We start from the raw sequence: 14,797 nt of genomic DNA on the forward strand, positions 1-14,797 counted from the left end.
AGAGTGCACCCACTTGCAGGACTGTTTGCCAAGTAGTAAGCAGCATGAACCCAGCCAAACTGCGTTCATGAGCAGCACGCAGGCAGTTTGGAACAGAATTTACTCCAGCTTGTTTGTAGCCAGAGGGAAAAATTGCCATAGGCAGCATTTTATTAAAACAAACAAACAAACAAACAAAAAAAACAAAACAAAAAAAAAAAACAAGAAAGAGAGTGAGAAAGAGCTAGGGATCAGGAAATAACTTCATCAGTGTCCCCTGGAACGAAAACAAGCCCTCGGGTCCCAGCACAGCTGGCTTGACAAGAAGACAATATTGCAGGTGCTCTACATATGGCCCAGTTTGTTTCCAGGAACATTCAGACTAGAGAAGTCCTAATGCCCCTGCCCTCCAGGAGCTGTGTCATAGGTTTGTTTTTTTTTCTTTTTCTTCTATTATTTATGTCTTGTCTGGTAGCAGTTAGGAGTATCCTAGTAGAGCTGTAAGCACAGAGGCAGGCTGCACTGGGCCATTTTGCTATCCAGTTTAGACATCCGTGTGGTTCAGCAGTAGCTGCATGGCCTGTCTTCTGCAGAACGCCGCTGGAGCCTCTTTGCTGTGCACTGCCATGATAAAATAGTGAGTGACATGCTAATTAAGGGCTGTTTACAGAAGGTTTTTTGATACTATATTTAGCCTAGGAAAGGTGGGCAAAAGCTTTAACTGATAAACAAATGTTAAAATGCTATCATGTACTTCAGTTCAAGCCTGAAAGGTCTCCGGAGTTCACCTGACATTGTAAAAGATGTCAGGGCTTGAAGAGCATTGCCACAGTGCAGCCAGCAGCATGGCCTGGTGAAGGGTAGCTGGTGCTGACAGCGCATCAGCAAATGTGGGTGCTGGAAGCACGATCATGGGCTTTCCTGGGGAATGCTGCCCCCCGCCCCCCCCCCAAGGTGTGGGCAGTGAGGTTTTGTAGGCCCATAGGGACACGGAGAGCTCAGTTTTGTAGCAGGCCTTCACTGAAGGAAGAGCAGCGAATGCCACGCTACACTGTTAAAGCTTTATGGGGAAGAAGGAGCGCTGTTAACCTGCAGCTGTCTGCCCGGGTGTGCCCCTAGGCAGGGCCTTTTTCGAAAAAGCCATATTTTTGCCAGTTTTGGAGTGGAGGTGGCTGCCGTACTTTGGCCCACACTTGACATTGGCCACGTGTGTTGCACAGGTCTGAGCACCAAGTGCCCAGTGAGGGCGTGATGTTTTTGGCATTGAGGATATTTAAAATTCACCAAAGTCTTGAGCAAGCTGATCTAAGCTGCTAATCTTGAGCTGGAGCCCAGACCAGATGACCAGAGAGCCTGCCAGCTGGACCAGAGGCCCCTTCCACCCCCAGTTATTCTGCTTGACTGGCCTCCTTACAAACTGAGGCACCTGCATGCCTATTTGGGGAATTCCCACTTGGATATGCAAAAAGAGATACTCAGCTCAGCCAAGCATGACTATTAGTGGAGTTTTTGGCACCAAAATAGACTAACTGAGAAAAATGGTGCTGCTTGGAGAGTCTCAGATGCTCAAGTCAGGTGAGGACTGTAGTGTGTGTGAAGGCTTAGATACAGCCTAAGTTACACTTGAGGGGATCTTTTTTTTGTACAGGGAGGTATCTAGCTCTTTGTTCATGTGGTGCTTGTGCTCACTGCATGTCTTCCATGGAAGAGGTATTTGTTTAAAAGGGGGAACGCTCTGGGTCCAGAACAGTAGCTGGAAGGCAAATTAATCATACCGTCCTGTGTGACACAGATTTAGTGGGTTGTCTTCTGGCTCATTTTAATGCTAGCATCAAAGCACCTGAGGTTTAACTAAGACTTTGCCTGAACTCAGAACTAAGCAAGCTAAAAGGAAGAGAGCATCAGCTGTAACCTCCCAGCTCCCGCTCCCCTTGCGGAGGCCAGTGAAGGTGTCACACCTGGCAGGTTTGGATATCCTTCCCAGAGGTGTCTATTCAAAGGCAGGACTGAGGCTGTTTGGCCGGAAACGCTGAGCATGACATTCAGACTGCTGGTGGGAAGGACTGGGTCTGAATCATTTTAGGGTTGGGATCATTTTCGGAAGAGCCCCCTCCCTATTCTGGCTGCCCTGCAGATGATAGATAAGCCACAGCTAAGAAACTCAAGTCGATGTTATTTTATTTGCTCTAATAAACATTTGATTTTATACAAAAACACTGTTTACAAAGCAAGTTAAGTGCTTGAAACATTTGATAAACAAGAGTATATATTGTTCACATTCCTATTTCATACATGATGTACAGGTGGAGTATTCCTTAAAAGAACAAAAATTTTCCTTTACATGTAGTAGTAAAAAAAAAGGAAAATGTCAGTATTGTCAGGACCTACTGGACTTTATTCCTTGACCTTCGACGTGGAACGAGGGAGAAGCCACCACGAAACCTCCTTCTCCTTTGCAGGCTGTGACAAGGCGGCGGTGCAGTGCCGCGGGCCGGCGCTGGGGGGCAGCGGGCGCCGGCGCTGGGGGGGCAGCGGGCGCCGGCGCTGGGGGGCAGCGGGCGCCGGCGCTGGGGGGCAGCGGGCGCCGGCGCTGCGCCCTCCCCGCTCCCACCTCCCACCCGCAGCGCCGCAGGTCGCGTTTTCTTTTTTCTTTTTCTTTTTTTTCAAATTCCCCCTACAAAATTTGACATAGGGCCCTCCGAATTCGACTGCAGTCATTGAGGTTTTGCACCGCTTCGTTTAAATATTTCTCAGTAATTTAGTTAACCCCCCCCAGCAAATACAAAACTTTTAAATAAAATATTTTTCATCATAAATCTTAACTCCTATTTGAATAAACATGATTTCTATTGATTTACAAGGCCACGTCTTCTAGAAATATTAATGTTTATCCGTCAAAGGCTTTCAATAAATTGCATCGGATATATATTTATCTATGCAGAATTGCTTTGTGCTGGCTGAATTTCTAATTTCTGAGGCCCACTTACACACACTGGTGAAGAAAAAAAAAAAGCAAAAAACACCTGAGGACAACATTGGTAGCATTTATTAAACACAGTGTTGTCATTTATGTAAGTCCAATGTGATATCAACAGTGTCTCTAAACTAATCACTGCTAATCACTGGCTAGCTGAGGGCACTCCTGTATGCGAGCAGTCCTGCGGGCAGGCCATGCCATTAGCTAATGTTATGGAGGTCTCCCCCACCACTAAGGTCCTCCGGCAAAAATCAAGGCACTGGATGTTGTTTCTTACTTTTTTCTGGATGGCACGGCACAGAGTCAGGATGTGGCACGTCAAGCAATTAGACATGCTGTACAGGAGGAAAAAATATGTTTGTTCAAACAGCAGTACAATCAAGGTAAAGGGAAGAATAAAAAGCACCGCCTCTATGCAGAATGCACCGCAAATATAAAACACCTGTTTGGATCATTGCTGGCCATCCCTGGTTTTGTATGGTTTAGAGGTGGGGATGTGAGGAGGGGAAAACTCATCCTGCCGATATCTTGCAACCTGCTTGCAAGCAGTGTAAATTCAAAGCAATAAACATATAACGCCAATGACCTCTGTATAGAAACAAATGCGCGGGATGGACCAAACCTCCTAGCACTCCTATTCGGGGATATTGTGAGGACTTTGGGGTTAACATGAGGGAGCAATGGTAGTCTGACGAGCCTTCTCAATGTGCTGCAGGCAGGACTGCACAGTCACTCACAACTGCAACAGCCACATCTGCCTGTCTGCTGTGACGCTACTCCTGTAACTGCGGACTGCAGGGCCACAACCTGGTGTGTGCAGCATACACTTTGAAAGCCATCTTCTTATTGCATATTATTCCTACCTTTTTTGGCAGGGTGCTTAGTGCACAACTGCTGGTGTCACGATAGGCCACTGTCTCCATTCTCTTTTCCCAAGGGGAAGGGCTTTCTAATGCACCGCTGATTTCCTGGAAGCACTTTAACTCTTTTTTTTCAGAGCATGGCTATTTATAGATATATATATACACACACACTTTATATATATATATATATATATATATATATAGCAATTTCATAGTTATATACAGGCGTTAATAAAGTGCATAATGTTATTAGCTATTCTCAAATCTTGTTTCCTGAGGAAGTGCTAACATACATAGCTCCTCCTGTGGCAAGATGCTGGCAGCCAATGCTATGGTATGACACCTACTTCCCAGCTTTCAATTCCCATGAATAGGTCTCCCCGTCTGGAGCCACAGCTTAAAGGGAGTAGTGACAGCCTCAGTCCTCCAGGAAGCAAGTCAAGGCACTGAGCGAGACTCTTTCCTTGGCCAAGGTGAACATGTTTGGGAGCAACTTCCCTCCGTTAGGGAGCTCTTGGCTGCCGCTACTTGTTGGTGGTCAGGGAGCCGTCTTCAGGGATCTTCTCCTCAGAGCAGCTCCGTCCTGAGAGTTTGTCGTGGTGCTTGAGCTCGCTGAAGCGCTCGGCGACGCATTGCGCAGTGAGCCGTGCCTCGGGGTCGTGGTCCCAGCACTCAATAAGAGTTTCACACACCATCTGGATGCCCTACAGTGAGCAGAGAGAGAGCAGCCGTGACGTCCAGGCCGGGACAGGGTCAGGCACTGAGTCACCACGAACATGCTCGTGGAGGGTTTGTTTTAGTGCCTTCTGAAGTCCAGAGAGTTCTTTGCGTGTGTCAGTGGTTACAAAACTGGTCCCAGAGGTGTTTTATGGGCTCTGCTGTTATTGTAATGTAATCAAAATTCTGATCACCAGCAGTATTGAGCCCTGCACCAGCCCTTTATGAGTTCCTTGCAGACTAACAAAATCTGTGTGCAAATACGGGCCACAATCCCACAGACACTTAAACACATGTCACTCACAGATGTAACTATTTAACCTTCATTTCAATGCTGATGCACATGTTTACAGGAGCGAAAAACAGTTGCATCTTCGTAATGCATTTTATAAACATGAGGTTTTTGCCAGGAAATTGTGTGCTTTGCTTTATGACACTAAAAGCCCATTAAGTAGGATTTATCTTAAACTTCTTATTTAAAAAAATAACATTTCACAACACTTCCTTAATTGCATAATTTACCTAATTGGTGATGTTGACTGATGTCAATGTTAATAGCAGAACATTATTGTCTGTATACAAATAACATTTGTTTTTTGCTGGCATTGAAATTACAAGCAGTAAATTAAATTAAATATTAAACATTAACTTGAAATCAATAGTGCAACAAATCTCATTAAGGGGGAAAAATTGTAATATGTAAATCCATTCCAGAATTTTATCACAATGAATAATGAGTTCATTACAAAAACTCGATTGCAGAGGAAGGAAATGAATATGGAGGAGCCATTACAGTGCGAGCATCATCTATAGAGTTCAAAGCAGATCCTCAGCTGCTGTAAACTGTCACAGCCCTGCTGAAGCCAATGCCTCACTGAATTTTAGAGAGTGCGATACGGGGAAGGAGTCTCTCACACCCAGCGCAAGACACCCAAGTCCAAATCATTTTCCTTGCTGCCCAAACCTGGAGGTGACTAAATTCATGGTGTGTCCTACAGCTTTACTTCAGTGTTCCCTCGGGGCCTAGAGCTGCACCTTTCCGCACGCTCAGGCTTGCAGCTGTGGGACAGCTGCATGCCTGCCTCGTGCCTGAGCCCAGCCCAGGCACGTCACTGCCCACACGCCCTTGGCACGCCTCGGCCGGCCGGTGCCGCTGACTGTGTGCAAAATGCCGCAGGCCTGGCCACTTCCCACCCAGGCACGACCAGCAGCACTGCGTTGCCCCGCTGCCATCCCTCCTGCTGCGGCAGAGCCCTGCGGGGCAGCCCTCTCCCCGACGCAGCCAAGCCGAGAGCCCCCAGCACTGCCCGAAGCCTGCTTTAAGTGCCTGCAGCTTTGGCTGCGCTGGGGCCTTCATCGTCCTCCATTACGTGTACATCAGCTGACTCTTCCCCAAATGCAGAACAGAAATACTTGCGGACCACTTCTGCCTTTGCATTAGCATAAACAATATCTTCCCTTTCTTATCCAGTAAGGGATGGGTAGAGTTACGTTTCCTTTTACTCTTGAGAAAACTTCTACTGTCCTCAAGTTTGCTGACCACAGATCCTCCTATTGTTCTCCTGTTTCCCAAATCAGCTCTCTACACTTCTTGACTTTTGATTTTTTCACATACGAGACCTTGACTTTTGGGTATTCAGGGAAATGCTCTTTCACTGTTCCTAAATATAAAGAATTTTCTTCCATTTACTTTTTTTTCCTCCCAAATGATCTAGTTCAGGATTCTTTTCTGCTTTGTTAACTGGGCTCTTCTAAAATACCACTTATATATTACTGATTTGGACTTCATTCTGCTTTCATGGAAAACAAAAAAATGCATTCAACTCATGATCACTTTTACTAGCTCAGCCATAATTTTTTTTAACTTGTGTAACCTGCTCTTTTCGATAAAGATGAAGATTAGTATACTCTCTCCCAGCTCAACATGTCAGTTAGGAAATGGCTGCTACATCTTTAGCGCCTAGAAATGTTAAGGGCTTTTTAGTACTGGTAAAATAAGATATCCACGTGTCCTTTAAATACAGCTCTCTGCTCGGTTAAAGCACCCCCCCAATAACCCTACTCATTGCAGATGACTACATAAGGAGCTGGTCACTGTGGACCAGGAAGAGGCTGCACTCTGACATAGTCATCAGGCAGAGGATGTGTTGTGCTCGCTTGGAAAGGAGATTGATTAGGGCCACTCACTTGACCTTTCCTAAGTAGGTGTTAGACTATGACTTTAACATCCCAAATGGAATGAAAAAGGGCATATTATATTGCTCCTAATGGAAATATTAACTGATCTGGTATGCACATTTTTTTAATAAATGTCCGTGATCTTTTTGTATTCTACAAAGACCAGTCAACATATTTCATTGACAAGTGGAACCAAACCTCGCTTCTTTTTCCTGTGATATGATTCTCATTTTATTTCTTCTGATAAAACTGCTCAGAGCACAGGTTGAGGAATGCATGCCTTTGGCTCATTACCATTCAGTTTCATCTACTGAGAAATTGGACTGTGACTACTGGCCAGGAGGTGAAATCATGCTGTCCATGAATGGGGAAAGCCAACAGTGCATTTCATGATATGTAATGGAAAGGGACTGTTAATGTGCTAGACTGAATGAAAACACACTCACTTGTTGAAGACTTATTTCCTATTTTCTTAATCCTGTCAACAGCTGGCATGTCATTGTGACTGTTCCCCATAATAAAGTAGTGAGATTTGCTTTCTCTGCTGAAGGGACCCACATGTGAAATTGCTTTGCTCTCCTTGACCTTACAGAGTCTGCACACAGTGTGGCCATCTGGATGACGGTCTAGTCTCCATTTTACTATTTTTTGTTTTGGTGGCTCTTAGATTACACTGGTTGGTAGCAGAAATCCCAGGACTTGGGGGGTAAAACTAATGTGGTGTCTGAACCACAGGCAGCACCAGTGGTACCATGTGACAGAGCTCTAATCTGTGCAAAAGAAAGGTCTGGCCTGTAGGGCAGGACACTGAGTTAAAGCTCGAGGCTTGGGGCAGCAGCTGAGCGTACGATGTGGCTCTCAGCTGCTCATACGCGGTGTTCTTACCTGATGGTTAAGCCAGGAGCTGGGGATCTCAGGTCGCCCTCTGTCTCTTAGGACATTGTCCTTCATGCTTTCCACACAGGGGTGTTCTCGCACTTTAGAGCCGAACGGGGGCTCATACTCTTTCACTTCTGCCAAGAGAAGAAGCAAACACAAGGTTATTCAGCTGGGCCATGCTGGTGCCAAGTGTGAAGGGAGCTGGCTGTTCTCTGAAGGAGTAGGAGCTACTGATTAGCTGCTCAGTGCCATACTGTTCTGCCTGACCAGCTCCAAACAAAGCCAAGCCAGTTGGCATTTTCAAAAATGTTTCAAATGTGTTTCTCCCACACACTCCTTCTCTCCGTTTTTCTTTCCTAGCCAACTAAACAATTTTCATTTAAACCCTTTTGTACATAATCATATTAGCAACAGTCAGAGCATCAGTATAACGGTTAGTGAGCAGTTGCCTTTGAATCTCTACTGAGGCAAAACTCACAGTGGCTTTAAGGACATTTTTACTTGAGCCAGGCTTGCAAGAATTGCTTACTTTGGTCCCTTCTAGTTTCCTTGGGGTTCACACACACTTTCCAGATGAAATTTAAACTGAAACCTATCTAGATCATAGATACTAATGTGCTGCATTGCTAGGAGGAAACAGTTGCTTGAAAAGCACAAAGAAACAGTGAGGAGTGCTGGAAGCTGCTGTACCACCCTTGTCTATTACTGAACCATGTTCCCTGGTAGAAAGTAGTAGGCTGCTCTTATTTTAGGCCTCCTTCCGTAAATGGGTCAGTTTTGACCCATGATACAGTGGGCACAGTTTCCTGAACAGGCTGCTGCCATTCTACTTATTGTTTGTGTGTTGCATATTTTCTTTGCTTTTCTTTGGAGAGAGAAAGGAAAAGGCAGACATATGGGTTGTTTGGAGAAAACTCAAGAACTCTCTGAGAGCGGAAATATTACAGTAGATGCCGACACAATGTAGAAAATGCTGTGGTTTCTTCAGGAACAGAGGGAGAATTTACTCACAGGCCTAATGACTTACTAGTATTAGATAAAGATTTATGAAGTTGGCCTGTTCTACTGCTTCTTATTTCTTTCTAGGAATTAATTGAGGTCAAGAAAAAACAAACTGTAATCTACAAGACAGTCTGAAAAATGCATGTGAGTGCCTAGAAGATGTGTGACAAGTGAGATGAAGGAGATGGGAGAAACAGTCCTGTTGTGTAATGTTACAACCAAAGTTCAAATGCAGTGTCCAGTGCCGTTCACTCATCTGAAAGGGCACTTTACAGCAAAAAGAGGCTCTGAGGAGGGTGATAATAATGATTAAAGGCCCAGAAAAAAATCTCTTGTTAAGGGAAAAATCTCTAAAGCTTGGCTTTGTTTACTTCAGAGAGAGAAAGATAAGAGGTGATACGGTAAAAAGAGGTGGTATACTAAAAATAGCTAATGATTGAGATTATGGGTCAGATCCTTCTGATTGCCCTGTCCCATGATAAAAACGGGTGTATTCAACATAACTAAAAGGTGGAGAATGTGGCTTGCAGGAAAAGATACTTTTCTCAAACACCTTAGAGTCAGGCTGTAGAAGTCATTGCTACATGATGGTCATGAGATGAGGAATTTAGCAGGCTACAGGAAAAGAGAGGGGATTTCTAACACCTAAAAAGAATAGTCCAAGCTACAGTAACAAACATTATGGAAGGGATATTAACCTCTGTACTTCAGATCTTCAGCATTTAGAGATCCAGATGCAGCCAAATGTGTGTACACCAAGGCAGATTACCCTACAGCTGCCTCCTGCAGAGCTCTCCCTCCTCCTGAAACATCTGGTGGTGGCCACTGTCAACACAGAGCTCTGGGTAGTGGTTACAGTCCTGAAACACAACTCTTCTCTTCTCAGAAGTAAATCACTTTCTTTAAGACTCAAGGGCCAACGTCTGCTTTGCCTTTTTCCCTCCACAAGAAGGCATACCAGTTTCAAATGCATTAATCTGAGTTAGAGATTACTCAGCCAAAGTAAATTTACAAGCCTTTAGCCCTAAAAACTAATTGGGAAGTTGCCATCTTGCTGGTCAGGTCTGATTTATGATGCAGCGGATGTATAATGATTACAAAGCAGATACCTACACTTCCAAAGCTAACCATAATGTTAATGATTGCTGAGGAAATCTACGTAGCATGCCAGGCATTTAACCTAGACTGCTGTTTCTTATGCCACCTACATCAGTAATTATTTGATTATGGTAGTGGTCCTGGACACCAGCCAAGGTGCAGGGATCTCTATTGCAATATGCAGCACTAGCACAGATGATGTTCCCTGTCTTGAGGAGCTGTTAGGGCCAGTTGATCAGGACAAAACGTGAGGGGCAAAACAGGCTGGAAAAGAGCAGGGAGGTGAGACGGTAGTGCCAAGCAAAAAATGCTAAGCAATGGCATTCTCCTACTACTGGTTCACCTGACCGCAGCGTGACACTACCATCTCTTTGGAAAGTTCCCAGGACTATACAGTCTACTTATAAACAGGTCATCCTGTGCATGTAAACACCTTTTTCATGAATTCCCTGCAAACCTGGCTCTAGTCTGCCCTTCTGTGTATTTCTCAGAGGAGTCTGAACGTCCAACAGAGGGGAGCCGGTGTTGTCATGCTGATGTTGCCTCTCACTGAGCTTAATCCAAAGGCTGTTCAGGTTCATGAGATGGCTTACAGGAGTAAGGGAAAGCTGTCCTGGGCAACTGATAGCTTTGTAATATGTTTTCCCCTTTTGAGAAATTCTTCCTATGCTATGAGCATTCATCTTCCAAATGCAAAGACTGAATAGTTTTTGGGGAATTCTTTTTTGGTAAAGAAAGAGAAATTGAGGCCAGATGTCAATTCACTGTAATGACTTTGTAGTAATGTATTTGTGCTTTCCCTCAGTTTGAAAAGCAAGCAGCATCTTCTTGCTATTTATTATCTTGCTTCTTTTTCCCTTGGAAAGAAAAGCCCACTGAATCCTCTTGCAGTAAATCAACCTTATGCTATGGAATCTCAGGTGTCAGACACATTTTGCAATAATAGCTGGGGTTATTCATGGATCATGTTGACAGGCTACAGTATATGAAACAGATGTCAATTTGAGGTAGGTTAAGATGTTTGTGGCTAGCTGCTTGTGCACCGCTTTACACAGATACTGAATCTATTTTTCATTCCCTACATGTTTCTTTTGCTTGCTTTTAGACCAGTCAGGCACTAAAAATGACCTGAAGCACCATAAATAGCTGGGGTGTCATAACATCTTCATGAAGTACAGCACCTTTAGCATTCGATAATGGCAGGGTGCCTTCAACTTTAACCTCCAGCATTTAATCCCTATCATCATTGTGAGCTACCTTGCACTAATCACTGTACCTCTGGTTCCCTTTGACACTGGCATGGCCATAACTCTCAGAAAGGCTGGAATCGGATTTTCAGCCCCAAACAGAGACGCTACTGAAAATCTACTTGTTGTGCCTGATGAATGCTTTGGAAAATCTGGCTGTGGGTTCCTCATGAAAAAAAAGTCTCTGTCTTGTGATCTTTTTCTACTCTAGTTCTCTGTAGTGAGACTCTCTTCCTTCGGGTCAGAACTGCGAACCCTGTCGACACTCCCCTATGTGATCAGCCTTGCCGATTTCAGTGGGACAACTCCTCCTGTTGGAAGACGAAGGTTCATTTGTGGAATTAAAGCAGGAATGAGGTGAAAGAAGGCTAGCAAAAATGAATAGTGGAGTGCAGTCCACACAGGTGGGTTTGTGTTCTGAGACTTTTAGGTCCTTTTGAAACACCCCTCATTTTAAAGCTACAAAAGCTGAGCCACAGAAAGGATAAACCAGTGGGGGAGCTACTATGAAAGTTCATGTGCACACAGGCATACACAAACGTGTGTGTGTGGTGTGTGCAGACCGTGTGTTCTCTTCACATCACTGGAAATTGGATGGTGAGTCTTATTTAGCTGGTGTGCAAAGGGATTAGGCAGAGGCTCAAGAGCTATTTCATGACCAAGGTTGAGGGGTTGCCAAATGCTTATTTCACATTTTTCCTAATTTTCTCCATTCCACACCTTCAGAATGTGAACAGTGGCCAGGAGAGTCAGGGATACATTGAGATGGGTGACTGATATTCCCCCGGGAATGGCTGCGGTTGGAGGGAGGAAAAACTCCATCCCTGGTGTGGCAGTTCCTGAAGGTGGGTGCATGTAAAGCTGCTACTGACTCCAACTGGGAACAGTGAACCCACTGTGCAGCTTCTCTTGCACAGACATATTTTAAGTGACTTCACATCTGATGATCAAAGACCCAGCCTCCCTTCCAAAGGTTTGGGGCTACATCAACTCTGCCATAAGGATAAGGTTACAGGCTACTCAGTCACTATGTGCTGGATCTTGAGGTGAGAAAGTAGAGGAGCACAGAGCACATTTAAACACAACATGGAGCATACTGCAGTGATCTTATCTACTGTTACCTGAGCTTGTTGACTTGAACTTACTTGCTCACACGGAGCACTGGGTAACACAGAATTGCTGCGACCTTACTACCATGGGGTGACACTGCGCTGTGTACATCCACCAGCTTGGGGTTACATCCCACCATGTGCTGGCACAGTGCAGACATGCCCTGTCTGGGTTCCACCCCACAAAAGGACAGGCTGAAATCAGACCCTCACTGCATCCGCCTCAGGGCCTAATGCACAGGCTTAGCCCCACTGTGCAGGCTACCAAAATGTGCCGTGCTGCCAGGAACTGCCACCTCTGCACAATTAATATAACGAAGCTGAGCGTTTCATGAGGTACAGGATGCACAAATGGTTAGTGACCAAACTAGGGCTCTTGGCTGACTATTTCCAAGTAAGTGTAAGATTAACCAGAGATTTTATTCATATTAAACACAGCTCTGGTAAAGCAAGGCTGCTATTTCAATCACAGCTCTGCTGCTATACTAAAGCCAGCCACCACTCCAGGCAGCACAATACTGCACAAGCAACGTCGCCATTTTCTGAGGGGTTTCTCCTCTCCCTCTTCACCAACCTTATATATCAAGAAGAGCTCCCTCTGCGCTCCTTCTCCCCTGCCACCCCCAACAATCCCCCGCCCGTAGCCGCTCCAATAAAAAACAGATGCTTTTCATTTCTTTCTAGGAGGCTGTCAGAGAAATTACACTTGCCTCAGTCGCCAAAGCTGTGTCGTTCTGAAAGCAAGTGGTTGAGATGAAAATTATATTTTTTGCAATGTGCAGCATCTGGTGCACAGCTGTTGCACTGAATGAAATACCAAGTTAACGGCAGTGTGGAGCAGTTGAAGTTCTCCCCGAAGTAGTATTGCTGAATTTCTAAATATGCCTCTTAAATTATGCTCCAGTGAAAAATCAGTCAAACTCGATCTTTGCCTCTGTCTCGCTTTCCCTTGTGCCCCATTTCTGCTTCTCCATATTTAGCACAACAAAGTAACAATGAACAGCATGGCCTTTCTCGAAAGCTGATCCCACCTGCTTATTCACTACAACAGCTTCATAGTATGGATTATGCTGCCGGGCATTTTTGTTTAAACGTCTGCTGACTCAAAAGGCCTGGCATACTGTAGAGACTGTGTTTGACAAAGCATCTGTAGTGAAAGGACCTGCCTCCATCACTTCCCACACTCACCAAACACCTGCACATTGGCAAATGAAGCCTGAGAGCTCCCTTTGTTAAAGAAAAAGCCACCGTATCTTTATGCAGCTGAATGGCAATTAACCCTGCACATGCTTCCCTCACTCACGAAAGTTGTTAATGCCATTGTCTTAGCATTAGACTGATACTCCTGCATCCAAAACTTCCATGGACTTTCTCTAGTGACAGAGAGCTAACGTGTGCAGCACAGGCTTGCTGACGAGAAGGTCTCTATATCTTTCAGGCTCCTTTGGAAAGCCTAACTTCAACCACGCCAACCTACTCCAGTGTATACATGAGGTCATTTCTCTCAGTGCACAACAGTTTAGGAAGACAAGAGGGGTTTGCGTGCACTGAGGGAGCTCCTCTGGAAGGCTGTGATCAGAGAAGGGAGTCTCACAATTGACAGATGGCGAGAGAAAGCAGTGAGGGAGCTGTAATCATGAATCACTGTAAGGGTATTTCTCCAGCTGGTTGCAAAGACAGTCAGACTGCACAAACCAAGGGAAATATCTAACAAGGAAATGAGAGAAACCATGCAGTGCTGTTGCAGCTCAGTACCAGACACAAGCCAAGGGAGCTACATCCTGGGAATTATATTTAGCTGCTCTGGATGAAAACACTAAGCTGAAGTTCCACCCCATGGGACTTACAGACTTGCCCAGATATTCCTGTGGTTTTGTTGGGGAGTTCAGCCACCTGGAAAGATGACTGATATATGGAAATGAAATACAAGAAACGTGTTTCTAGAGACAAGGATGACTGAGGAGTAGAATGAATAGGAAAAATCAGGACTAGGGGGTTAAACTCCATCTTGAAAGGGAAGGGGATGCTGGGCCAGAGAGACCTGCTCATTTCCTAAAATGACTTTAGGTCTTATTCTCAAGGTTATCATGGGTCAATCTCTTCTAGCTAAACATGCTGGCTATCTTCCTTCCTTATGAAACTCTGTTTACATCCTCTTTTAGGCAGTTGCCTTCTGAGAAGAGCAGCAATGAGGTTTGCTCTTGCCACAGTCTCTATTTCACTATACTCAGCACATATCAGCAGGAAGGGACTCAGGCATCAGCAAAGACAAAAAGCTCCAGAATGAACAGCACACAGTTATATTAATAAGGTGAGTTGCTAAATACAAGAAACAGAAAGAACTCAAGAGACAGGGAAAAGATCCCTCTTCTCAGGTTTTAAATCTCCTCAGCCACATTTACAAGATGCGAATGAAAGGCTGAGGTTGTGCCAATATATTTAGAAACATACAGTCCCACAAGAGTTAAATGTGGATAGGTTTACCTTGGAAGATGCCAAATTGAGGTTCAGTTCTGGAAAGACCAATTGTTTTTTTTCTTGAAATACTTGACTAGAAAATAATTCTTTTTCATGCTTTTATGCTAGCACTAGCTGGATGAACATATAGTTGCTTTGTAGCTTTCCTGGCAGGGTGCAACTAGGGGCAAATCTGTTACCCACAGTCTAGCCCACCCACCAAGACCAAATGCTGGTTAGATACAGAAGGAGCCTGAGGTAGAGGCATTCCTCCCTCCTGAACACAGCCAC

At 44.8% G+C, this 14,797-nt stretch overlaps 1 protein-coding gene across 1 annotated transcript in view; it reads right to left on the reverse strand.

Moving 5' to 3' along the window:
• Positions 1-2,140: 2,140 nt before the first annotated feature.
• TGFBR2 (transforming growth factor beta receptor 2) overlaps positions 2,141-14,797 on the reverse strand; it is a 62,848-nt gene continuing 50,191 nt past the window's right edge. The window contains exons 6-7 of the mRNA XM_064506139.1: positions 7,600-7,727; positions 2,141-4,523 (exon numbers count right to left, since the gene is read on the reverse strand). Of these exons, the coding sequence (XP_064362209.1) occupies positions 4,344-4,523; positions 7,600-7,727 (308 nt within the window). The 3' untranslated portion in view covers positions 2,141-4,343. The remainder of the gene's footprint in view (positions 4,524-7,599; positions 7,728-14,797) is intronic.

This window comes from Dromaius novaehollandiae, chromosome 2 (assembly GCF_036370855.1).
Source record: "Dromaius novaehollandiae isolate bDroNov1 chromosome 2, bDroNov1.hap1, whole genome shotgun sequence".
NCBI classification, from domain to species: domain Eukaryota; kingdom Metazoa; phylum Chordata; class Aves; order Casuariiformes; family Dromaiidae; genus Dromaius; species Dromaius novaehollandiae.